This window comes from Mustela nigripes, chromosome 1 (assembly GCF_022355385.1).
Source record: "Mustela nigripes isolate SB6536 chromosome 1, MUSNIG.SB6536, whole genome shotgun sequence".
Lineage (NCBI taxonomy): Eukaryota > Metazoa > Chordata > Mammalia > Carnivora > Mustelidae > Mustela > Mustela nigripes.
Genome location: NC_081557.1, coordinates 63,897,175 through 63,923,014, shown reverse-complemented (window position 1 = coordinate 63,923,014; position 25,840 = coordinate 63,897,175). Strand labels below are relative to the sequence as shown.

At 36.1% G+C, this 25,840-nt stretch overlaps 1 protein-coding gene across 1 annotated transcript in view; it reads left to right on the top strand.

Annotated features, from left to right (window-relative positions):
• Positions 1–25,840, top strand: part of NOX4 (NADPH oxidase 4) — a 174,301-nt gene that overhangs the window by 53,786 nt on the left and 94,675 nt on the right. Inside the window, exons 9-11 of the mRNA XM_059412437.1 lie at positions 14,868–15,084; positions 17,774–17,938; positions 18,253–18,315. Of these exons, the coding sequence (XP_059268420.1) occupies positions 14,868–15,084; positions 17,774–17,938; positions 18,253–18,315 (445 nt within the window). The remainder of the gene's footprint in view (positions 1–14,867; positions 15,085–17,773; positions 17,939–18,252; positions 18,316–25,840) is intronic.

Below are 25,840 nucleotides of genomic sequence, written 5' to 3'. Positions count from 1 at the left end.
ATGAGATATCACTCCGCACCTCAGGCTAAAACAAAAAACACAAGCAACAATAAGTGTTGGCAGGGATGTGGAGATATCGAAACCTCTGCCCAGCCTTGCACTGTTGGTGGGCCTGAATACTGGTGCAGCCACTGTGGAAAACAACACGGAGTTTCCTCAAAAAGTTAAAAATAGAACTATCCTATGATCTACCAGTCACACCACTGGGTATTTACCCAAAGAATACAAAAACACTTAATCAAAGATACATGCAGCCTTGTGTTAATAGCAGCATTATTTACAATAGCCCAACTATGGAAGCAGCTCATGTGTCCACCCATTGATGACTGGATAAAGAAGATGTAGTCTATATAGACACTGAAATATTATTCACCCATAAAAAAGAATGGAATCTTGCCATTTGCAACTATGGATGGACTTAGAAAGTATAATGCAAAGTGAACTAAGTCTGTCAGAGAAAGACAAATACCATATAATCTCACTCCTCTGTGGAATTTAAGAAACAAAACAAAAAAGCAAGAGAAAAAAAGAAAGAAAGGCACAAACCAAAAAGCAGACTCTTAACTATAGAAAACAAACGGATGGTTACCACAGGGGAAGTGGGTGGGGCGATGGGTGAAATAAGTGATTAATTAGGGGTTAAAGAGTACACTTATCAGGATGAACACTATTTTTTTTTTAAATTTCAAGTTTTTATTTGAATTCCAGTTAGCATATATGGTAAAATTTGATTCGGGTATAGAATTTAGTACTTCATCACTTACATATAACCCAGTGCTCTTCAGAAGTGTCCTCAATACCCACCACCCATCTAGCCCATTCCCTGCCCTCTCCTTCTATCAGCCCTTAGTTTGTTCTCTATAGTTAAGAGTCTCTTTTGGTTTGCTTCCCCTACCCATCTTTTTTACCTTCCCCTGTGTTCATGTTCTGTTTCGTGTTATATATGTATACACACACACACACACACACCCCACACACATCTTCTTTATCCAGTCGTCCATTGATGGACCGTTGGGCTCTTTCCATAGTTGGGCTATTGTTGATAATGCTGCTATAAACATTGGGGTTCACGAAACATTGATTAAAGATTAGAATTATTGAATCACTGAAACAAATGTAACACTGTATGTTAACTATACTGGAATTAAAATACAAAACTTAATAAAAACAAATAAATAAAAATAAAAACAAAACAAAAAGGCCTGGCTGCAATAATACTTGCAGAGAAAGCCAAAGGATTACAATGATCAAAGACAAGGATGTGTCAAAAACATCAGATCACAATGGAAAAAAAGAGCATATCCTAAGATTTTACAAAGAATATACTCCAAATATTCTTCTTCTTCTTTTTTAAACAGAGAAGTTCCTTTTTTAAAAAATATATTTTATTTATTTATTTGACAGAGAGCTAGAGAGAAAGCATAAGTAGGCAGAGTGACAAGCAGAGAGAAAGGGAGAAGCAGACTCTCTGCTGAGCAGGGAGCCTGAATTGGGGCTTGAGCCTAGGATCCTGGGATCATGACCTGAGCTGAAGGCAGCCACTTAACTGACTGAGTTACCCAGGCGCCCCCTACCCCAAGTGTTCTGAAAAGTGTGTCAACCGAAGAAGTTTACTCAATGGTATAGTGTTTAAAATAATCCATTAGCTTAGAGGAAGGAAATAATATATGTACATAATACGTAATATGTATGTATGTATCTCTGTGATCACCAGAGTGGACTGTGGTTTCGTCTTGAGGCTCACACTAATATGACACAATAGACCATCGTCTAACTTCAGGTTCGCTTGATTGAGTAGAGTAATAGAGGATAGGAAACCTAGAAAGTCAATAGGACAATGTCAGGTCCTTCTGTGGAGATCCCTCTGGTGGTTAGGAATCATTTCCCACCTCTTCTCCCTCGCCCCCCAACTTAGTTTCAGGATGAATAAGCCACATAGGTAGGCATGGACTACCCTGCCTTGCATAAGGCTCAAGCTCCACAGAAACCAGTATCTTGGTAGCAGCCCCAATCTCCTCAAGGGATGCCCTCCATTGTGAGAACACACCTCACACAGTAAACTGAGGTCTGTGAGTCCTGAATGATTTTATAGTTCACTCATAGACCTCCTGGTCCAGATGCATTCCACCAATAATAAACAATGTTGCCTGGAAACACAGCTGGCATTCCCAGTTTATCATAGCCCAAAATGTTTCCAAGGAGACAGTGTTTGGAGAAAGGTTCAGATCTGCTGTTAATCCTTTCCTCAGAATGTTTTCTAACGTACTTTGTACAGTAGGTCACATAAATTATGTATTTATTTCAGGGTGCATGTTTAAAATGCTTTTTTTTTTTCCCTCTGATTTTGGAGACCACTGTTTTAGAAAGCAATATTATATGGCTCTCTCTTACATGTCCTCATGGCTCTTATATGTCCTTATATGGCTCAATTTATTATGTACTTCATTCCAGAACATACAGTTGTAGAGCATCAGAAACATGGCCTCACATTATTATCCCGGCTTCTGGTTAGTCATTCCTGCCACACAAAGAAGAGGGCCATGGTCTGAGGAAGCTCTGGGTTCTATTCTTTTCCTTTTGCAGGAATAATATGTTCTATGGAATATTAGGACACCAAGAAAGCTCTCAGTACAAATTTGGTTTACACTCTGTTATTTAAATGGCTTGTTTGGCTGTGAGGGCTATTATCATAAAATGAACTATGAGTAAGCAGATGCTACTAATGTTAACTGTAATTTAAAATAATTACATAATGCTTACTATATGTCAAGGATAAATTCAGAATAATTTAGATGCTTTATGTTTTCAGGGATCACAGTTTTAAAAGGATAAAATAATATTGTTAACCCCCCTTTACACGTCAGAAAACTGAAGTTTAGGGAGAGTAAGTAACTTGTTAAAGTTTACTTAACTGATGGATCCTGGATTCAGATTTGGCCATTCTGACTCAAGAACTCGTTATTATTATTTTTTTTTATTACTAGGTTTTGTGTTTTTGGAGAGCTCTGTACTGAGAACTGGGTGTTAAGAATTTTTTTAAAGGTTAATATCTTGTTTTATCTGGGATTGTGGTCTCCCTCATCTATCTGTAACAGATGAGAGAAAAATGCAATCATTTGTTAGTATAATTAATTATTCATTCTTTTGCCTTTATGTTGTACTAAGTTAAATCTGAAAATATCTGTTTCTTTGTAATTCAAAATAGAGTCAATTTTTAAAAAAAGGTTCAGGAGTTCAAACAGATTTCTTAAGTTTAAAGAGGCTTGTATTGAGAGTTCTTTCTTCATTTTTTGGATAAAAGAAGGCATATTTAAATTATGACTTTACTTTTGTAAAGCGAGGGTCATAAACAGAAAGTGACTTTAATTTATGCAATGAAATAACAAAAGGCATCTGCAGAGTGAATTATATGTAATCAATTTCTTAAACTAACTTATTGTTATAAACTATTAGTAAGAAAACCTCTTCTAATACTGAAATCAGTGTCATGTAACAACTATACAATTCTATAAGAATTCTGTAGTATACATTTTTATGAAATTAAGTTTTTATTGAAGTATACTTGATAAAATTATACATATTATATATTGCAAAGTAATATATTTTAAGTATACACTGTGATTAAATACATATATGTTGTGAAATGGTTATTCCAACCAAATGAATTAACATATCCGACACTTTACAGTTACCTCTCCTGCCCATGAGGATGCTTCAGATCTACTCTCTTAGGAAATCTTAAGTATATAGTATGGTATTATTAACTATAGCTATCATTAGAATTTTTCCATCTTATAACTTTAGATGCTCAGAACTTTTCCATCTTATAACTAAAGTTTTATAAACCTGTGAAGTTAAATTTTGAATAAAGCCACATAGATTATACTCCTGGTATGGGAAAGTTTACTGGTGGTAAAAACTTACAGCTTTTTCAAAATCGAATATTTCTCAAAAAATTTTTTTATTGCTAACGGATCTAAGTAAATCTATTGAAATTATTATCATTTGTCCCAATGTTGAGAACATAGATTATCTTTGCTTTATGAAATACCTTGATAATTTCATTCTCTAGCTTTTGGTCATATAAGGAAATAAAGTGCTGTTACTCAAAATAAGTTTCTTGGATTTATATTGAGATTTCTATTAAAGGGTGTGCTTTATGTAGGGACAGGAAATCAGTATTTTCTGGGCATTTACTCTTTCCATCAGTGTGCTAAGTACAGTAATGAGGTATAGTGGAACAATATAATATATGATCTTTAGTCTCCCAGCATTGGCAATTAGTTTAGAATTAAAACACGAGTTGAAAGAGCTAGAGAGAATTTTAGGCTGCATATTTTCCATGTATAAACATTTTCTTTTCAAGAATTCTGGTAGTTCAGAATTAAAGAGGCAATGTAGACTGGGAATTTAAGAAAATTTTAGGCTTCAAGGATGAAATGATTAGAGATTGTTGGCTAGCTTCTCTGCCTAAGCAGACTTTTGCAATAGAGGAGTAGTGATTTTTGAAGGTCAGTTTTGTTTTCATAGAGTCTCAAATTTTGAAGGAAGCTTAAAGGATATCTTGAGTAAGATGCCTTGAGTCTCCCATACAAACTAAGTAAATATCTAATTCTGAAAAGCCAATTCTGTCTTTAGGAAACTCTAATTTTCCCAAAGTTCTTTCCCTTTAGAGAAAGAATTTATTTTACTTTAATTTAAATCCGGGCCTTCAGTGGCTGTGACTAAATCTCCTTCAAATTCTGCTCATCTGTTCCATGCTTGATGATCATCTCAAATCTCCTCATTATTCCAAACTTTAAAAAAATATATATGTTAACAGTGAATATTCATTGAGTGCTTACCTTGTACCTTACCAATGTTTGATCTCATTCAATCCTCCCAACAACCCTGATAAAATCTGCTGCTGTTGCTGTTGTGGTTGCTGTGATGATGATGATGATGGTGATCATTATTCTCATTGTCCAGGTGACAGAGCAGGGGTAGTGGCAGGCAAAGTAACTTGTTAAAAGTCATGAGTAGTTAGTAAAAGAGTTTGGGTTTGAACCCAGGGATCAGATTCTTGGGCCCACACTCCTCACCACTAACTTAGGCTGGCTGCTGTTTGGTATGCTTCCCTTGGATCCCTTTAAAAAGTGGAAACCACACTACATGCAGTGCTCTAGGTGTATTTGATATGACATTGGTAACATGGAAAGTTTATCTTTTTTGCTCCAAATATTGCAGCCATTATTTAGGGCCTGGTAGTCTTGTTCTATAATTACCCGTCCCTTATCTTAACCTAGTTTTCATACTTGTTACCTGTATCTTAGATTTTTAAAATTATTTATAAGCAAATCTATTGCATGAAACCCTAAAAAAACATTTCACATACGCTCAACTCAGATGTTTCTTTTCATTGGTCAAATGTATCTTTAAAATGTGCTAATTTTCCTTTCTAAGAGGTCAAAAAAGCATGGCAATTAAGAGGTTCATCATTAATAGCTGTATGACCTTGTCAGATAATTTGACCTATTTTTTTTTTCCTAACTACTAGATGGAATTATTAAAGTCACTTACATCATCAGGTTGTCTCAGTGAACACTCACTAAATAAGTGAATATAACAATGTAAGCATCATAGAGGCATATTCAAGGATTAGCAGGAAAAAAAATTATACTTTTGCAAATACCTAATAGCTATATTAGGAAGAAACCCTACATTTAACTGTTGGAAGAATTTTTGTTTTTGTTTTTATAAAGATATAGCACTTTTGAAGAGCCCAGGTTTTCCTATCTACAAAGTAATTTGATGAAAAGATAATGAAAACTGCTTAGCAGATCAAAAGAATATTCCTTGAGAGGGCAACACTTTTTATAACATTGTTAGGTCTCAAAAATTCAATTGATTTTAACAATAAAGGTTTACTCTGGAACTTGCAAGACAAGCTTCCTCCTGAGAGGATTTTTTTTTTCTTTTTAATTTTTAATACACCTTTCTAGGAGGTTGCTATTTGCATGCTGTATTAAAGATATTTCAATTCAGAAGACATTTGGGGAAAAAAAAAAGCCAAAACTATTTCCTCTTTTCAGACACGAATGTAACTGGACATTTCTTTATTTTCATTTGAGAAACTCATCAGGAGGATATATATACTGCCATTCTCACTTACTGATAAAAGGGATATTGGAGGGAAAAGCAATTATGAATGTCACAGAGCCTCAGCTGAGAGACTAACCCTACTCCTTTGATAGGCTTGTGGAGGGAACACATTGCAAATGAGATTTGGCACCTTGGCCTCTCAGAGTCAACACCCACTGGCTCTAGCTCGGGGTGTTAGATGCACGGTGACTGTATTTTACTTTTTTATTTACATGAGAGAGGAATCAAAATGTCGTGATTCTGAAAAAGGGAGGGGGAAAGTCCTCCTCTGATGCATGTATGGCAATTAATTGTGTAAATAATATTGTTGTACTAGTTCTGCTGGACCTCTCAGACCTTATTTTATTATATAGATTAATATATATTACTTATTTAATACATGGCACATTGTTCTTTTAAACAGAGCTCTTTGCCTTTTGGGTCTACTTCCTGGCAAGAGTTCACTGAAGAGCATGATTTATATTCTCTTTGAATCCTTTCTTCTATGGGGATTTAAAAGGAATGGGTTTCTATGTGCATGTTTCTAAAATCATTTATTCTTTCAGCCAGGGCAGGCAGGGTGGGCAGACTTTGTCCACAAGGACATTAATGAACCAGAGGCACTGTCGGCTTCATAGGAGTTTAGGCTCAAGAAGTTAACCAGGGTTAGACAAATATTTATGAAGTTCGGCTTACTGTACTGGCTTATCCTCTCTCCACTAGGCCCTTCGGAGGAGGAAATTAAGAACATTCTGTTGGAGGGTAGAGGTATTTATGCAGTTTAGATAAGTGTTGAAAGTCGCTGATTCCCAAATATCTTCTCTTTCAGAAGCCACTTGCACTGAGGGCTTGTTTCACCCACACAGGCCCGTGTGATCTTCCCCCTAGTGAGACGTTTGCTCCTAAAAAGTCAAAGGGAACTTGGTGAAGCCCAGGGAAAGGAAGGCCCAGAGGTGTTATGTTAAGCCAACTCTATTCTAGCACCGGGGAAGAATGATTTATTTTCCTACATCTTCTTTTCCACGTTCCTTTTCTTGTCTCTAGATTTGAATTGGCCATATAATGTATTGTCCATACCAGACATTTCTGAGAATGAATTGGAACGCTATTAATAACTGAGCAGTGACTTGTGGGTAAACCAGGACATACGGTGATTCCGTCTATTCCTAGGCATTAGGGGAAAGTTCTGGGCGAATGAGCCACAAAAGATCACCTTACCTCAAATAAGGGCTCTACATAGGTATTTGGGAGACTAGAACCTTCAAATAATAGACACAGTAAATTTGTGTAGCTTTGTCCCACTTTACAGATCATAAATGAATGTCATCTACCATGTTAGGTAGAAGGTGAGGATTTGCATGTTCTTGGTTGTGGCTCAATCTTTTGAATACTACTCATCACTTTTCCAGGTAACGTGTTCTGAGTAGTTTCTAGGTGCTTAATTTCTGATAGGTGTGCATTATTATTGTAAGTTTGATGCCTTTTACTTCTACCTTAAAATCCTACTTCTCTTCCAGTAGAGTGGGAGTTCTCTACTTGGATTCATAATCTCTAAGAATCATTGAATTATTGCTGGGAGACACGAGTTCCTGAATACAAGCCCCGTGTGTGTGTAAATATATATATGCTTATATATTTATATTTAATATATTACACACACACACACACACACACACACTTTTAGCTTTCATTAGATTCACAAGGCTGTATGTGGCCCAAAAAATATCTGAACTGAATGAAGCTTTTTAAAGCTAGAGTTTTACTAGAGAGCTGTAATATTAAATTATACATTTTATATCTCCTCTTCAGTTTTATCCAGAGTTCAAAACAATAGATTGTGGGAACATAAGAAACACTGGGACAGTTTTCTTCTCACATGATGGTTCTGTAAGGAGAACTTACCTAATAAATATAGCTCTGAACCTGTCAATCACATTTTATTCATTTTAGAGGGTAATGGTGATACTCATAATAATTTCATCATAATAATTTCCAAGGTTTATATAATGATTAGTGCTAAGAACATACCTGTTAGTTTTAGACAGGTATGTTCTTTAAGACAGGTATGTTCTTAGCACTAATTTAGGCACACATTCATATATACATAAATGCCCCCCCACATGCACACAGAGTTTGTTTGTTTTTTTTTTTTTTAAATCTCCTAGCACTATGAGGTAAGTGCTATTCGTATATACCTCATTTTACAAATGGGAAAATGAGGCACAGAAGGTTAAATTAAATGATTGAATATAAATGGTTTTAAGTCGTTATTTAAAACAACCTAGTTAGGGCCTGCTAGGGTTAAGGATTGACCCACAGTCTGTCCCCAGAACCTATGCATTTAATTTCTAATCTTTTCTTGAATTAATGAGTTATTTATTCATGGCTTGGAAGGCACTTTGCTTATGAAAGAAATATATTCATGTCATGTGAAACTCTGGAGTAACTGTCCAATTTATCTATAAAAGTTGGTTAGTGCTACGTGTGTATTTTGTGGGTTTTGAGTAAGGAATTCATTTTTTTTTATAAGTTACATAGATTTCAAGGTTTTGAGGAAATTTAGTCCTCTGAGAAGACGGTAAGAAGAAAATGAAAAAAATTTTGTGTTGTTTAATAAACAACGTTCAACCTTGTTATGGTACATAATAAATACAACTTTATAATAACCTTAAAAATAAAATTATATCTATGTGGTACATTAACATCCAAAATTCTTCCAGGTGACTTGAAAATAACAATGAAAAAAGCTAGGTTCTAGACTAGAGCTGATAAAAATGCAGTGGAAGAGATACTCTTACCAGTATTCTTGCTACACTGTGTATATGGCTCTTCGTTCAGCAGACAGGGGGTCCACATATTTCAAAATCTGTTATCAGGCCTCATTGCCTGTCATTGCTCACAACATAGATTAAGGAGAATAGGAATTGTACAGAAAAAAAGAAAGAACTTATGTATATGTACTCCTTGAAAGTATACTGAGGGAAGAGAGTAATTCTCATAAATACTGTATATCCACGAGTACAGAATAAGATACATTATGTAAAATCTTAAATAAAAGGGAGAAGTGGGGCTGCAGCTGGAGCTGTGGTTGAATGGTAGAATCTAGTCTAGTGCTCTCTTCTGCCTACCCCATTATGGATCTTTGAGTTCCAATACGAAAGAGAAAAGACAATACAGCAGTGATATATTCTAGGTTAATTATACTGTTTTTGAGGGCAAGAATGTTTCTTACCCATCTTTATCAATGGAATCCCTGTCACAAGTCACCATTGACTGTGTGCTGGATTAAGTGGAGCTGTAGTAATTGGCTTTTGGCTAGGAATTTGTTGTCCTTCTAGGCCCTTCCAGGTTTCCCCAATTATCTAAATATTGCAGATAACAATAAGAAATAATCTGTGTATTTGTTTCAGTGTAATTGGATTCCCATTTGGGGATTGTCGCTTACGTTCAGTGTTCTCTGGGTAATAAGTTCTTATGGTAACTAGGGTATCAATTCTTGTGCCAGAGGAATTAGTCTTTAAGACTTGATTATTTAGGTCATCTTGAAGATTGGCACATATTTTGTTGGGGATTTTTATGTAATTCTGTGGCTAAAAATTCTTTGGATTGCAGAAGAAAATAATTTCATCTCATTGTTTTCTTTCACTTTTTGGCTTTTGAATTGTTTACCCGAATATATAGAGTGAATACAATTCCTAAAGGTCTAAGTCTTTCTTATCTGGAATTAAAATCTCTGTCACATAATATTTACGTATTTCACATACGTTAATAACACAATATTCTATGCAACTATGGTCTTTATGATGTGTTTTTCTCTCCACTTCTAATTTCCCATTCATAAGATTGATTTTCATTTTTGTGCAAAAAAAATGATTTTTCTGTATATCAATTCTGCACTAAGCTCTTATTTATGTACTTTTGCTGATATTTTATCTTGGAAGCAGGTGGAGGTAGGTATTGAGGTCATGTGGGTTTTTCTCCCTTAAGGATTCCATATACCTGGGTAGATAGATGTAGGATATAAAGAGCATTTTCATGTATATAAATTCACTTGTGTTGGAAGCTACTTTTGTTCACAAGTTTTTAATCTAAATTGTAAGTTTACTTCTTTCCTACTTTGAGGATAGGAATAATGAGTTTCAGACCAAATACTTTCTCACATAATTTTAATCTCACTTTTCTTCCTGGATCTTATTCATAATAACAAGTGGTCCTGGAGGAGGAAGGAGAAGAACAAGGGCAAAGTTTAAGAACTATCTTTAGTACAGTGTTTTTCTGCACTGTGAAATCATTCTTTTATTCCAGCACCATTTTAGTGAGGTCTGAAAGCAAAGAATATACTAAAAAAATATCGGATGCTTACACATTTTTTCTTCCCAAGAGGTCAAAGTCCTTTACTTTATATACCCATGGAGTAGAGAGGAACATGAACTATCTCACTTTTTCAGCTGAGGAAAGTTTGTAAAATGACCTATTTAACTTTACGCACTTAAGGAATGTTCCGGTCTTGATCTTGTGTTCTTAGGCTCCAAGGTTTAGTTTTGAAAGGTGCATAGTGTCTGTGGCTGGCTACTTAATTTGCAGGGCTCACTGTAAAATGAAAGTGTGAGGCCCTTTCATAAAAAATTATTAAGCATTTAGGGGCGCCTGGGTGGCTCAGTGGGTTAAGCCTCTGCCTTCAGCTCAGGTCAAGATCTCAGGGTCCTGGGATTGAGCCCCGCATTGGGCTCTCTGCTCAGCAGGGAGTCTGTTTCCCCCTCTTTCTGCCTGCCTCTCTGCCTACTTATGATCTCTCTCTGTCAAATAAATAAATAAACAAAATCTTTAAAAAAAAATTAAGCATTTCAAGACGGTGACAATAGAGTGTTGGACCAATCACGGGGCCTTTCTAAGAGCATGGTTCCATGAAACTGCAAAGGTCACATACCCATAAGGTTGGTGCTGTCTGTGTTGTCCAGTCTTGTATGTCAGACAACACCATCAGCAAGAGCTAGACACAGTATGTGCTCCAGTCAAGCTGTGGAATGTGAGTTCCCTCAGGTATCAGTAGCAAGCGCTTAGGAAAGAATGAAGAGGCAAGGACCTGTCTAGACCAGACAAAGTGGGCAGGGATAGCTTTGATCTGATACGTACTCAGATGCTTAGAGGTTCCCTGATGTCTGCTGGATTCTTAGCTTAGGAAAGCATGCCATGTCTACATGCTGTTAACAAGGAGGTTGACAACTTAACTCACTTGGTAATTTGTCTGCTGAGATTAGAATAGGGTCAGGGTCAGAGCACGGCTGAGATTTCAGGGTGAATTTAGAAATATTCGAGGGTGGAGAAGGATGATGTAAATTGCAGACTGATTTAATGGTATTTCTTACAAAAGTGAATGTGTATACATGGTTTACTTTACTAATACCATTTCCTAAATATAGACATGTTTTTCGGAGTTGGATTTCAAGTTCTAACCCCCTTCTGTGTCTGTTAAAGCCAGATGACTCCTCAATCATGTGTTTCAACAGCAATCCACACAAGAAGTTGCATGTATACTTCTAGCCATCCATGAAGTCATTCAGTGAATATATATTGAACACTTGCTATAGAGTATAGACACTGTTCTGGGCACTAGCAATATGGCTGAAACACAGGATGAATCCTTGACCTTAAGGAGTGTGCATTCTAGTGGATTCCACAGAAGTCAGTGAATTCCAGTGGGTTTTGAAATAACGAGTTTGGGTGTGTTTTCTTAAGCTCTTTTTTGGTATTGAAGCAAAGTAAAAAGAACAGTCAGAAACAGGTTGTTCTATTTTTTCCTATAAAGAAACATTTTGTGTTATAGAATACTAGGAAAAAAAGTAGGTTTCTCATAGGGCAAGGATTTTTTTCTCTACTTTAAAAAAGGATTAAAATCATAAACATAAAGGTTACATAAGTGACACTGCATTTGTTAGATATTTTTAACATGCAATTCAAGTAAGAATGATTTTGTGATTGTCCTTTCAGCACACATGGCATTCTGTACTATTTAATTTTTGCCATAAAATATTTTTATGATTTCTGTGTTGCAACCGAGTGAGATTTATTCTGTGTACTATGTTATTTTCTATGACTTTGTCATTAAAAGCATGGTAGTATAACTATAATGCCTCTTGAGGAGAAAAGGCAAAAAAGAAAGGAACCTATTTTTTGGAATTCTGCTGAGTGTTGAAAGGACATCTTGAAATCCTATGAGTACCAAAACAATAGCATTCACAACCATGTCTTTAGGAATACCATAAAATTGTTTCATTTTCTCATGATAGAAGAGCACTAGACATTCCAAAGATATTTCAAAATCTCTCCTTTGGAAGATAATACAACTAAAAAGAATGAGTAATTAGCATTCCTATTCCCACGTTGTCTGTCTTCTTCCCCTACCCCTGCTACGTCACCATCTTAACTTGGCAAGACTCTTTGTTTACCATGCATGAATATCTTTTTCTCTTCCTGTTTTTCCTTTTGAATTATTTATCATTTAATTATGAAAAATACAATGGTATGCACAAGAATGTTCTCCTTATTTTAACTTTTATGCCCTTGCCATATGCAAACAAATTATGTGATTATTTACTTTTAAAATCAATTCACTAGAAATGCATTGAAGGTCTACCATGTGCCAGAAACTGGCTAGAAGGCTGATAGGGTTTTGCAGTGAGTATGGACATGGGGGGGGTGTTATATAAATGCATGAGACACACACGTGCTCAGCCGGGTGTCTGCTTAAGATTTTCTCCATTTCCCTTGCCCCTCCCCCTAAAATGAATAAATCTTAAAAAAAAAAAAAATCCCTTTTAGTTTGAGAGCTGTATGTTATTGTAAGCTACTCTCAAGCTAAATGGTGTATGTTACCTCTTCTTAAAACCCTATGAAAATGTTTTTTTGGGTCTCATTTTGTAATTGTTGCTATCAAAGAAAGAAGGATAAGAGAGAAAAGATCGACCATGATTAACAAATAAAAAAACATCGCTCATCAAAACAAAACAAGCACAGAATCTCAGGTTAGATTTATTTGGCTATATAAGATGGCAGAGATACTGATGCATATTCATGGAAGGACACTGGCAGATTCTGAACTCCATGTTGAAAGGATAAGTATTGGGCATACCAGTAAGGTGCTACATGCCTTACTGCCCACTTCCATAAAATTTATAACATACTTGTGTGGTAAAGATCAGTTGCCCCATCTTGGAATGAGTGAGAATGTTTGGAGTTTTCATCTGCCCAAGACCACACTGTCAGTCAGTGACCAGCCAGGTCAGAGACCAAAGCACAGAGTCCTTCCCTGTACTAGGTCTTCCCCGCCCGCTCCATTCTTTCTATGGACAACATCCTGAAATTAAAGACCAATGTATGTGTGGAACAAAACTGTACAGCTCTGTTTGGTTATAGTTTTGGAAAAGGAGGAAGTGTATTTCTAACTAAACCAATAATTTCACATTATTTTTCAAGACCAGTTAAATGCAATAACTTACTTTTTCACTGTGTTATAAAAAAAAATAGAAGTTCTCATTCCTTTTGTACTAATACAAAATTTCTTGGAATTTTTAGGATATGCATTTTTAGAATATAATATTTCTTAAGGCATTGTATTTGGTATCCATTATAATAATTTCATTCTGAAGAATTTTTAATACAAATGTAGAGTAGAGATTATGAATATATTTGGATTGATAGGTAAATATACATTATCATTTCTTTATTCCACATCACTGTGAGCACATTTGTTAAAACTGAGTTATATCTTATGTGTGGTTTTATTGTTTATGACTGTTTTGAATCCCTAGTATCAAATTTATTTCAACAGACATAATATGCATGTCTTTCTTTAGAGCTTAATGTGATCTTTCCAATACAACTGAGGTTTCTGGAACATGCAGCTTGGTGTTTATATGCCAGACAATGCTGTTCTTCCTTGTTGTCCACATCACTGAGACATACCAGGCAGTGGGGATCTTTTTTGATGTTCTGCACAATCTATTACTTGATGCATTATCCCCATGAGGTAGATCTTACTTAACTTTTCATTAATAACAACACAAAACACAGAAAGTTGAATGGTGATCTTGGGTCACAGAATATGAAACAATGAGAATGGTATTTTAGGGCTGTTGGCTTTCCTGCCTGATTAATTACCTTAGAGTCTTTTATGTGGTCTTGGTTAAGGAGAAATTGAAAAGTAAACATATGTGGGGTCTAATTGCTGCATATTAATTATTTTCAGACCAAAGGAATTGCAAGCTTCCAGTTCCTCTTACTATGTTTGTATAAAATATCTCTGTAAATCAGCAATGCCTATTTTATCCAGTCTCAGTCAAATCAAATATGATCCCTATACTTTCCCATTTGTGTTTGAAGATATAGCAAAAGTACTCATTATTATAGTATATATTGAAGTGAAAAGTAGCATATAATTGTATGCATGCCTAATAGAATTGAAATAAAGGCTGTGAAATTCAAGAATAATTCGAAAGATTGATATGTTCTTCCCTACCATGTATTTGTAATATTTGTTTAAGGGCTAACATTCTTGGTTTAGTCCCATAGTAACGAATTCATTAAAAGTTGTAGGATTTCTCAATTGCTCCTAAGATATATGAAAAGCACTTTTCAGATAAATACTTTGGAAAGTTAACAAAAAAAAAAAAGAGTCTGTTTTCTCACACTGTGTCCTCTGAGTTCAATTTCATTTCCATCTTCCTTTTTTCCCCTTAATTTACTTTCAGAGGGCTGCTGAAGTATCAAGCTAATTTAGATACCCACCCTCCTGGCTGCATCAACCCTAATGGAACCCGGTACCAGAATGTTCACTTACCAGACCACAGCTTGGAACATTTTCATGAATCTTTCCCTGGAGGACTTTCAAAACCAGATGAACTTACCAAAAACAGATCTGTGAAAATTTGTATGGAAGAACCCAGATTTCAAGCTAATTTTCCGCAGGTCAGATTAATTTTATATCTCTGATGGTCTCCTCAAAGTCCATATTTTCATAATTATTGATCAGCATTGTATCTAAACACATTTTGAAGGTTTATAAAGGAATTATAGAACATTTCAGGATGTTTCAACTGTGAGATAGCACCTATTTTTCCATTAAAGACAGCTGGCAGTTCAAGGAAAAAGACCTATTACAGAATATAGAAAATTCCTCCTTAAATGGCCATACAATCTTTGCATTTTGTGGCACTGGTGCTTGCCAAAAGAAAAGTGACAAAGATATTTTCCCTATCCACGAGAAAAGTAGGTTGAATAATAAAAGCAATAGCGAATGAACTAATACTAATTGTAATTATTATTATGGTATAGCATAATATTATGGTATGATATTATGTATATAATAAATGATAAATCATAAAATCAATTTATTGAATGCATGGTATCATCTGCTAGGTGCTAAAATATGGTAAAATGTATCGCATGCATAATTTCTTTAAATGTTCACAATAGCCCATTGAAGCAATTACTATCATCCTTAATTTTCTGATGAAGAAATTGTGACTTAAATACATAAAATACCTTGAGCAAACTCTACAACCTAATATAGGCAGAAATAGAGTCCAAAACTAGGTCTTTGACTAAAATGCTTGCTCTTGGAAAACTTTTTACTCAAATACCCAGCAAGTGGTTCCATTAGGGCCCTAATCTTCTCATGTGTGTATGGGAACTGCCCATGTGGAAATTAACACTCTTTGCTTATGGGACAGTGTTGTCAAATGCCTCTTTTCAGAAGGGAAGAAAGAAGAGTCCAAAAGTAGATTGAATTTGTAGATGACTTTGGAATAAATATGTTAGTCTTGTGTTTATTTTTAATAATAATCCTCTAGGTTTCTCATAGACTTCACAATTTCACAGATTTCTTGGCTTCACACAGTGCTATCTGTTAGGCAGGACAGATGTTGTGACTTCCTTTTTATGTGGAACTTAATGCTCGAAGGGTAAGTGCCTGTCCCAAAGGTGCAAGCCTGCTGCATTACAGGGCTTGTCTGTCTATTTGATGTCTATTACCCACAGAGCAACCAACTAAATATCAGGAAGAGGCCTGATCTATCTGTGTGGAAGGAGAAAGATCTGAAATAGCTATGTAAACAAGGTTTTAAAAAGTAACCATTAAAATAAGTTTGGGTCAGAGGCCCCTCAGTGATGGGGGAAAGATGGTGTGCAGTTCTAGGAAAAGGGTTGGTCACACAGGACAGGCTTCCGTACTTCTGAGCATATACAGTGGGTTATCCTGGGATCGGGACTATCCATCCAGCATGCATGCAAAATCATCACACTTTCCAAATTCTATATAATACCTTCTGTGCATATTATTTTTATTATATAAAAGTAAGTTGTAAGCAACATGCTTAGGATACCCTATATTTTAAAATAATTCTTATACATATTTTATATTGTACATGCATTATGTATGTGTACATTATGCATGTGTATTATGTGCACTAAAAATAGCCAAGGTTGAGTAAAAGGCATAGCATAAGAAAAACAATCAGTGATATTGTAATAGTGATGTAATAGGACAGATGGTAACCATACTTTAGTGAACATAGGATAATGTATAAACTTGTTAATCACTAAGTTGTACACCTGAAATTAATGTAACATTGGGTCAACTACACTCAAGTAAAAAGCAAATAAATAAATAGATGTTAAAAAAAAAAGAAAAAACTAAAAAAACCCCTTACCTTATATTTTGAAGAATTCCAGTTACTCCTGGAAATGAAAACATTTTAATACCTTAAAAACAATCATACATATATCCAGGATTTTCTTTCTTTTTCTTTTTTCTTTTTTCAACAAATATTGGACTGGCACATTTTTTTTCCTAAAACCGTCTTCAGATTTATTTGAGCATTTAACTTCCCTGTCTTTTCTTTTTAGATGAAGAATGTATTTTATATACATTCATTATGTATTTATTCTGTATGCATAGGAAGAAATTTGAAACAAAGTAGACATACCTATTGATATGTCACATTACATTTTATTTTTATATTTAGTTTTCTTTGAATAAGTTGCAGTGAGCATCTGATTTTTTTAAATTAATTTTTTATTTTTTATAAACATATTTTTATCCCCAGGGGTACAGGTCTGTGAATCACCAGGTTTACACACTTCACAGCACTCACCAAAGCACATACCCTCCCCAATGTCCATTTTTAAAAATATTTTATTTATTTATTTGACAGAGATCACAAGTAGGCAGAGAGGCAGGCAGAGAAAGAGAGGGGGAGCCAGGCTCCCCACTGAGTAGAGAGCCTGATATGGGGCTTGATCCCAGGATCCTGAGATCATGACCTGAGCCCAGGCATTCCATTAAAAAATTTTTTTTTTCATTTTATTCTTTTTCTTTTTAGTGTTCCAGAATTCATTGTTTATGCACCACACCCAGTGATCCATGCAATACATGCCCTCCATAATACCCACCACCAGGTGCAACTCCCCATCCCCCTCCCCTCCAAAACCCTCAGTTTGCTTCTTATTTTTTACTGGTTTTTCTTTGCATTTTATCATTTAAAATACAGATTATAATACCATTATTATAATGTATGAAATTAGTAATTGAGCAGAAATATAAATATTTCTACAACACAAGTATTTCTTAAAGTATATTTTAAAAATTTTCCATCAGACTTGGCTTTGGATTTCTGGACCCCTGTGCCTATATTGTGCTGAAAGACTTTACAGGTGTATCAGGAGCAATAAACCAGTTACCATCATCTCGGTCATAAGTCATCCCTCAGATGTCATGGAAATCCGAATGATCAAAGAAAACTTTAAAGCAAGACCTGGCCAGGTGAGTCAGTGTTCAGCAACTTTTATATATGTATGTATTTATTTTAATTTTTTTAAAGGGGGAAGGGGCAGAGGCGGAGGGAGAGAGAGACTCTTAAGCAGGCCCAGTGCGGAGCTGGACACTGGGCTCGGTCTCACAAGCCTGAGATCATGACCTGAGCTGAAATCAAGAGTCAGATGCTTCACTGACTAGCCCCCGAGGCACCTCAAATTCTCTATCTTTATATAATTTTTAAAAAATTAGTATTCCTGCCATCGTTAGAATACTTGTACTTCTTTTTTGGTCATTTAAAAATTATGTTTGTTGTTTTTTAGTATATTATTCTACATTGTCCCAGTGTGTCTGCATTAGAAAACCATCCATTTACCCTCACAATGGTAAGAAACTTGTTTTTGATTCTTAAAACTTTTTAGAGTGACATGCAACTTTTTCTTTCGTGTGTGTATTCTACCTAAATATAGTTATCCAAAATATATATGTATCCTAAAATATATATATCCTAAAAATCATTCAAGGTCATCACAATATCCTAAATGTTTAAGTAAGCCATTTTTTATACAAAGTAATAATATCTGTTCAGAAACATTGTAACTCTTTATTATTTTTGGAGACTACAATTCACTATTATTTTATTCACTATTATTTTTGGATACTTCAGTTTACCTTTTACAATTCAGGAAGCAAAATATTAAAATGTATTAAAACCTGATGATTCAAAATGCAGAAAATTTCCTAGGTATTTACATTTTTTCTTTTATGAAATTGTACCAAAATATATTATGTATGGTTTTTTTTAGAGAGATAGAATTTAATGGCAAAGAGGGTATTCTGAGTTGAGGTGGAAGCGTAAGAAAATCCAAGCAGTGTTTAGAAAAGAAAAAGCCCATTGTAATTGGTGCCCAGACTGTGTGTGAGGGAGGAAAAGGAGAATAAAATTGAAAAAGCAAAATGGATAAATAACGGGTGGGGGACAGATCTAGTTAAGTAACGGCGTCACCAAATATTTTTAGCTTATCAGACATTGTTTAACATTCTTTTTTGCATTATAAATATAGCATGAGCTTATTATTAAAAAGTAAACAATTTACCTTTTCTCATTTCCCCCATTTTTCAATCCTCTTTCTTCTCCAGAATTTGGCGTATATTCTTCTAGACATTTTCCTATGTACTTAGACATATATAGATGTTTGACATTCATTTGCTGCATCATTTGGTTTATAATTTGCTCTTTTCACTCAGCAGTATATCATGGACAACTTTCCATGTCACTATATTTGCATATGCTTCATTCTTTTTTATTGACTGCCTAATATTTCACAGTAGGATATACTGTAATTTATTTAATGTTTCCCATTGATGATGGAGACTTGAGATTTTTTTCCAATTTCTAGCAAAAGTAAGAACAGTACCCACATGTTTAAATATATGCTTCAGATATGCAAATAAAATTGAACAGATGGGGGGACAGAAAAATCACTGGGTGCTTAAGTGCTGGAATGTAGGGGTGGGACTATGCCGGGAATGGCAACCACTTTTTTTTTCAAGATTGATTTATTTATTTGAGCGAGGCCGGGCGGGGCAGACTCTGTGATAAGCATGGAGCCCAATGTGGGGCTCAAGCTCATGACCCCGAGATCACGGATGGAGCCAAAACAAGAGTTGGACACTTAACCGACTGTGCCACCCAGGCACTCCAAGAATAGCAACCGTTTTCAGATTTGATGTGTTAGGTTGAAAACTTAAAAACCTTGGCCATGTTACTTCATCTTTCTATGCATTTGTTTCCTCAGAGTAATATTGTGATAACAACAGTATCTATTCTGAGGTATGTCATGTGTTTTAGTGAACTCCCACAAGTAAAGCATATAGAACAAAGCCTGGAACATAGAAGGTGCAAGGTACATGTAAATATATGCTAACAATTATTATGATTTTTATTTTCATTGTGAATTTGCCCCTCGAGAACATGTACTTGTGAAGATAGGCCCCCAAAAATCTATATTTAAGGGATAAAAGAAACAGGAAGGAAGTGTCAAGTGGTTAGAGAAAAAAAACAGACATGATTTGTTCAACAGCATTTCTTTAAAGGAAAAATATATTTTTGCTTCAATTCCTTCAAATTTTGCATTCTGTTTATAGGTAGCAGAGTTATTTATAACGATTAAGGAAAGGTGGTTCAGCATCTAGTGAAATGATTGACAGCATTCCATTTTATCAAGAAAGATGGCAGCACTGACTTACCTTGAGGAAGAAATTAACTTACCATTGTTTCTTCAGTCTGAAGATAGATGAGTATTGTCCAGACACCCTTTCATCTGGAGCCATGTGGGCGGCTAGCTAGAGTGAGAGGGGAAATGTGTTGTTATGAGGAACAGTGAAGAGTCCAGGACCCAGCCATCACCAGGAGCCAAGTAGGCATATCGTGGCCTTCACTGCTCTAGGATGTGCACACCCTACAATGTGGTTTAATATTGTCCTAGTTCCAGGAGACCTTAGGATTCTTGGCAAGTTAATATGACAAACAAAGTTTCTTGTGGGATGTTTCCGCTGAATCATGAAGGCATTCTCACACAATCACATCCACTATCGTCAGAAGCATTGTGTTTGGTTCTGGTAGTTGTAAGATACATTTCCATTTCTCTGACTGCATGCATCCCATAAACACGAAGTTAGTAACTTTAAAAACAAGGGAAAGAATGCAACAGGGAGAGAGTGTGCATGTACGTTTGTCCTTAAGTAATTTAAAGAGTTTGGACTACTCTTGGGGTCATATGAAATTTACTTCTGAAGTTAATCTTTCTTTGTGTGAGGCTCTGTTTTTTCCCAGCTTTAGTGAGGTATAATTGAAAAATGAAAAACTGTATACATTTAAGGTGTGCGACTTGAGACTTTAGTTTGAAAATAATTTCTTCACCATAGCATTAAATAGAGAATATGGAATAAAAAGGGAAGGTAGCTGCTGAATGCTAAATACAGAGAAGGGAGGGTTTTTGTTTTTTGTTTTTACAAAAATATTTCCCAACATACGCAAAAGGAGAGAGAATGGTGTAATGGAGTGCCGTATTCTCACACCCAGCTTCAGTACAGACAGAGAAGATTGTTTAGTTTTTAGCATATATTTTATCACTAAAAATATTTATGTTTCTCAAAACAGAAAATCTAAGAATTTTTCTCTTATGGCACATGCCAAGAAGAGGCTTCTAGATATATTGTCTTTGGGTTGTCTTAAAGTCCTTTCACAGGGCAAAAGGAGAAATTCAGAAAAGAGTGGTTTGTAGGACATAAGAACTCTGTGGCCTGACCTGCTTCCCAAGAAGGTAATTGGGGCAAGGGTTGGGATAGCTCTGTGGCTGGCTGCAGGCAGAGTTGGGAGGAAGGTAAAAAGTTGGGGAAGGGGACAGACCAGAGGAAGAGCAGCCAGAAGTAGGAGCCAGAGTTGGGAAAAGGAGAACAATTATGTGTGATGCAAAATGGCAGTGAGTAGTCACACAAAGAGCATGAACTTGACAGTTCAGCCCCAGCTCCGTCACTCATGGCTTCTGTGCCTAGAGGGTGTATCTGGAGGTGGTCAGTATTTGGTACCTACACTCTTGTTATTAATCATCTCAGAATGTTTCCTTTTAATTTTGGATTTTTGCTTTCACTTCTGCAATTACATTTTTTGTTTTGTTTTATTTCATTTATTTATTTATTTTTTTGAGTGGCGGGGATAAGACATCCAACATGTGGTTTTTCAACCTGAAAATGAAAAATTGGGGGGATATCACAGTAGTCTCAGCTCTTGAAAATCTGTCATGTAGATGAAGAATTAGACATTTTTCCTTTGGGATCCCAAGGTGTAGAAATAAGACCAATAGTAAAAAGTTTTAGAGAAATATATTTGATTCAATATGATAAAGACATTTCTAACAGTGAGACCCGTCCAGAAACTTAGAAAGCCACTTCCCTGGAATATTGAGAAGGAGCTTTGTGCTAGATCCGGTCTTTTCAACCTTGGCATTATTGACATTTTGGGTCAGATACTTCCTTGATGTGGCATGTTGTCCTGTACATTATAAGGTGTTTATCAATATTGGTAGCCTCTATCCACTAGCTGCCAACAGTACCCCCAACTTGTGATGATGAGAAATATCTCCAGACATTGCCAAATAACCCTGGAGGGGCAGAATTGCCAGCAGTTGAGAACCATTATGTTCGATTAGTAGTTGCCCAACACAGCTTACAGTGCCCTTAGAATAGTTCTTCCATGGTTCTTAGAGTGCTCTCGATGAGAAGGGAGAATTTAGGAGGTGGTAGTGAAGGTGATGGGTCACAGTGCCTAACTGTGTTCTGGGGACCCAGATCTCACATCAGTGGGAACACCTCTCTTTCAACTAGCCTGTGTATGAGGGTTCTACTCATGGATATCATCACCTTAAGAAAAAAAAAATTTTTTTTCTACTCAACTAAAATCCTTTTTGGAGTCCCATAGAAATTATTTTGGCTACTCTGAGCTCCAGAATACCATCATGCGGTAGAGAGCTTTGAAAGAGAATTTGAGTCATTTTCAAATTCCTAATTATTTTCCATATTTGTAGTCATCCATTCCCAAATAATGGGGTTTGGATATGAATTGGAAGAAAAGGTAGGATATGGAATGCCTGGTGGCTCAGTTGGTTAGACATCTGCCATTAGCTCAGGTCATGAACCCAGGGTCCTGGGATTGAGTCCCTATTCGGGCTTCCTGCTCAAAAGGGATGTCTGCCTCTCCCTCTCCATTTTCCTCTCCTCCTGCTCATGCTGTCTCTTTCTCTCTCTCTCTCTCTCAAGTAAATAAATAAATAAAATCTTTTTAAAAAAGAAGTTTAGATAGTGGTATTGGGAGGGAGACAAACCATAAGTGACTCTTAATCTCACAAAACAAACTGAGGGTTGCTGGGGGGGAGGGGGTTTGGGAGAAGGGGGGGGGATTATGGACATTGGGGAGGGTATGTGCTTTGGTGAGTGCTGTGAAGTGTGTAAACCTGGTGATTCACAGACCTGGACCCCTGGGGATAAAAATATATGTTTATAAAAAATAAAAAATTAAAAAAAAAAGATAAAAAAAAGTTATTCAAGAGCTAAAATGATGTAAGAATATTCTCTGATATTTGAACTTTTTGTCATATGAATGAAAGATTACTATTTTTTTCCCTATGGAATCCTAAGATGTGAGAATGGGAACAACAGTACATTATTCTTGGAGAACAAATAATGGTTTAGTGCCTACTTTGGGAAATAAGATGTGTTTGCCTGGGTGGTGGGGAGATAGCTGAACTCTTCACTTCAGTGAGGCTCTGTTGGGTATACAGCACTCTTGAGTCTCCTTAAGAGCAAGCAGGCTGCTGTAGCAAAGGACCATCACCCTTCCCCCTGACTCTGGAGACAGCCTGGTGAGCCCTTAGCACTAAGGCCTTGAGTCCAGTGCAGGCTTGTTTTAGAAGATTCAAGTTCATGAGTGTATTGGATGGAGGCAAAAGTTTGAGTGCCTGGAGTTCTATATTCCTCCCAGTTTTTCTTCTTTCTTACTTTTGTTAATCAAGAAAAGATTTTTCCTTATTCCTTCTGCTTCTTCCAGGCTACTTCTTCAGGTCTCATAAAGGAACGTGGTCCTTTGAAAATCCTCTGAGAAAAAAAGGAGAAAAGAAAAAGCAATTTTCTATGACCTAAAGTACTTTGGAAAGTACTGTTTGACATATAGCACTTAGAAATTCAGAGAGCCTCTTTTTTTTTTTTTTAAGATTTTATTTATTTATTTGACAGACAGAGATCACAAGCAGGCAGAGAAGCAGGCAGAGAGAGAGGGGGAAGCAGGCTCCCACTGAGCAGAGAGCCGGAAGCGGGGCTCGATCCCATGACCCTGGGATCATGACCTGAGCTGAAGGCAGAGGCTTTAACCCACTCAGCCACCCAGGCACCCCTTCATAGAGCCTCTTAACATATTAATAGTTCTAGAAGTTCTTTCATAAACAATCTCATTAAATTTTATTCACCTATTTACTTAATACTTTCTTACTTTCCCTCTTTTGGGTCTTGGCATAAACTAGTCTGTTCACCTTGGAAACCGATCTCTGCTGCTTCTACTAATTCGTACTCCAAATGCCTGAGCCTCTCTTTGCCTGGGTAACTCCTTTCATCGTTCCTACCTCATTCAATGTCCCTCACTTCTTGAGAAGGCTTCACAAACCCTTCCTCTTAGGTTGTTTCTTGACCTTTCCCTCTTATATGTGCCTGTGTACTGTCTTCAACACCAGTGCCATTAGATTATTTGGTTAATGCCTCCTTGCTTCTAACCAAAAGGTCCAGGAGCCCTTTCAAAGATGCGTTCACAGCAGGGTGTAAACCTGGCGATTCACAGACCTGTACCCTGGGGCTAATAATACATTATATGTTTATTAAAAAAATTTAAAAAATTATTTTAAAAAAAGATGTATTCATAGCACAGTGTCTGGGATACAGAGTAACCCAATGCAAATTTGTTGAAAGAGTGAAAAAACACCTAATCTATAGCTAGCATTTGTGATCTCGCTTGAGAAGTACTTTATAGATAGATTCTCTTTTCCTCCGTCTTCTTGTTGTTGTCGTTTTGTTTTGGCATACTCTTATTTGGAAGGTGAAGCTGGAGAAGAGGAAGTTATAGCAATTAAAGAAAAAGGAGAAATGCTATGGCTGAAGTGATTTTCTGATAAAGCTCTGTTCTGAGTCTAATCTGTAAGGTCATGGTGGCTATTTTTCTTTAGCTCAGAAGAGGAGGGGGATGTACTAATGACAAAGTTGTTGGGGGAGAAATACCAAAGGCAGAAGGAAACAATCCATGTGTTTTGTCTGGTCAAAAACAATAGGTCCTTTTCCACCTCCTGTTCCATATTACTTGGGCTAACAGTGGAAAATCCTTGTTTCTAATCTCTGTGCTTATCTGACAGATGCTATCAATACTTCTTAGGAAATAGGTCTTCATTTTTTAAGTATAGGTTGTATATTCACATTTGTTCTTATTTTAAATATCATTTTTTTGGGTATCTGTATTTCATAGTTTAGATTGTAATAATAGTTGGTTTCCAAAAAAAAATGTTGAGGCAAAGGAAGTTCTTTTCATCAGGCCATCTGTGTATCATGTACTTGTGTAGGTTTAGGAAATGGTTTGTAGCCTTCCCAGATTTTGGGGGGTTACTGGCTGGCTTACTCCTACTATCCCCCAAGGGAGTTTCTATTTTCATAAGAGGGAAAAGAGGCAAATCTTGCTGCTGCCTAGGAATGAATTTGAGTAAAGCAAACATTTCTAAGCTAAATTTTGCATCATGCTATTATGTTAATGTATTGTCTTTTCCTGCCATTTCTTTCTTTTTTTCTAATTATTTTGACTTGGCACTTACATGTAAAATGCATGCTTCTCAAACATTTTCACTGAATATTTCCCTTAAGGATTCCTGTGAAATAAAGCAACACAAAACAATTTCCCATTTGTTGATTCCCACTAAGAAGTGTGTAAACACTTTATCTTTGTTAAGGATAATAGTCTGTGCCTAAGAAGTTTTTTTCATAAACTTTAAAAATATTATAGTTTTAATTTTGTATTGTATTCCTGTGAGACATGTATTGTTCATCTTGTATGATGCAGAAAATAATGTGCCACGGATTAAATAACATGTCCAAAGTCACACAGCTGGTTAGTGACACAGGTGAGATATAAACACGGACCTCCTTGGCAGAAGGGCACGGTGGTAGCTAGCTGTTCTGCACTCTCACCTGACTCACCCTCCATCGACGTTCAGGGCACGTGTGTGTGTGTGTGTGTGTGTGTGTGTGTGTATAATAAAAAGATTTTATTTACTGAGAGAGAGAGAGAGAGCACGTGAGCGCTCACACAAAGCAGGGGAAGGGCTG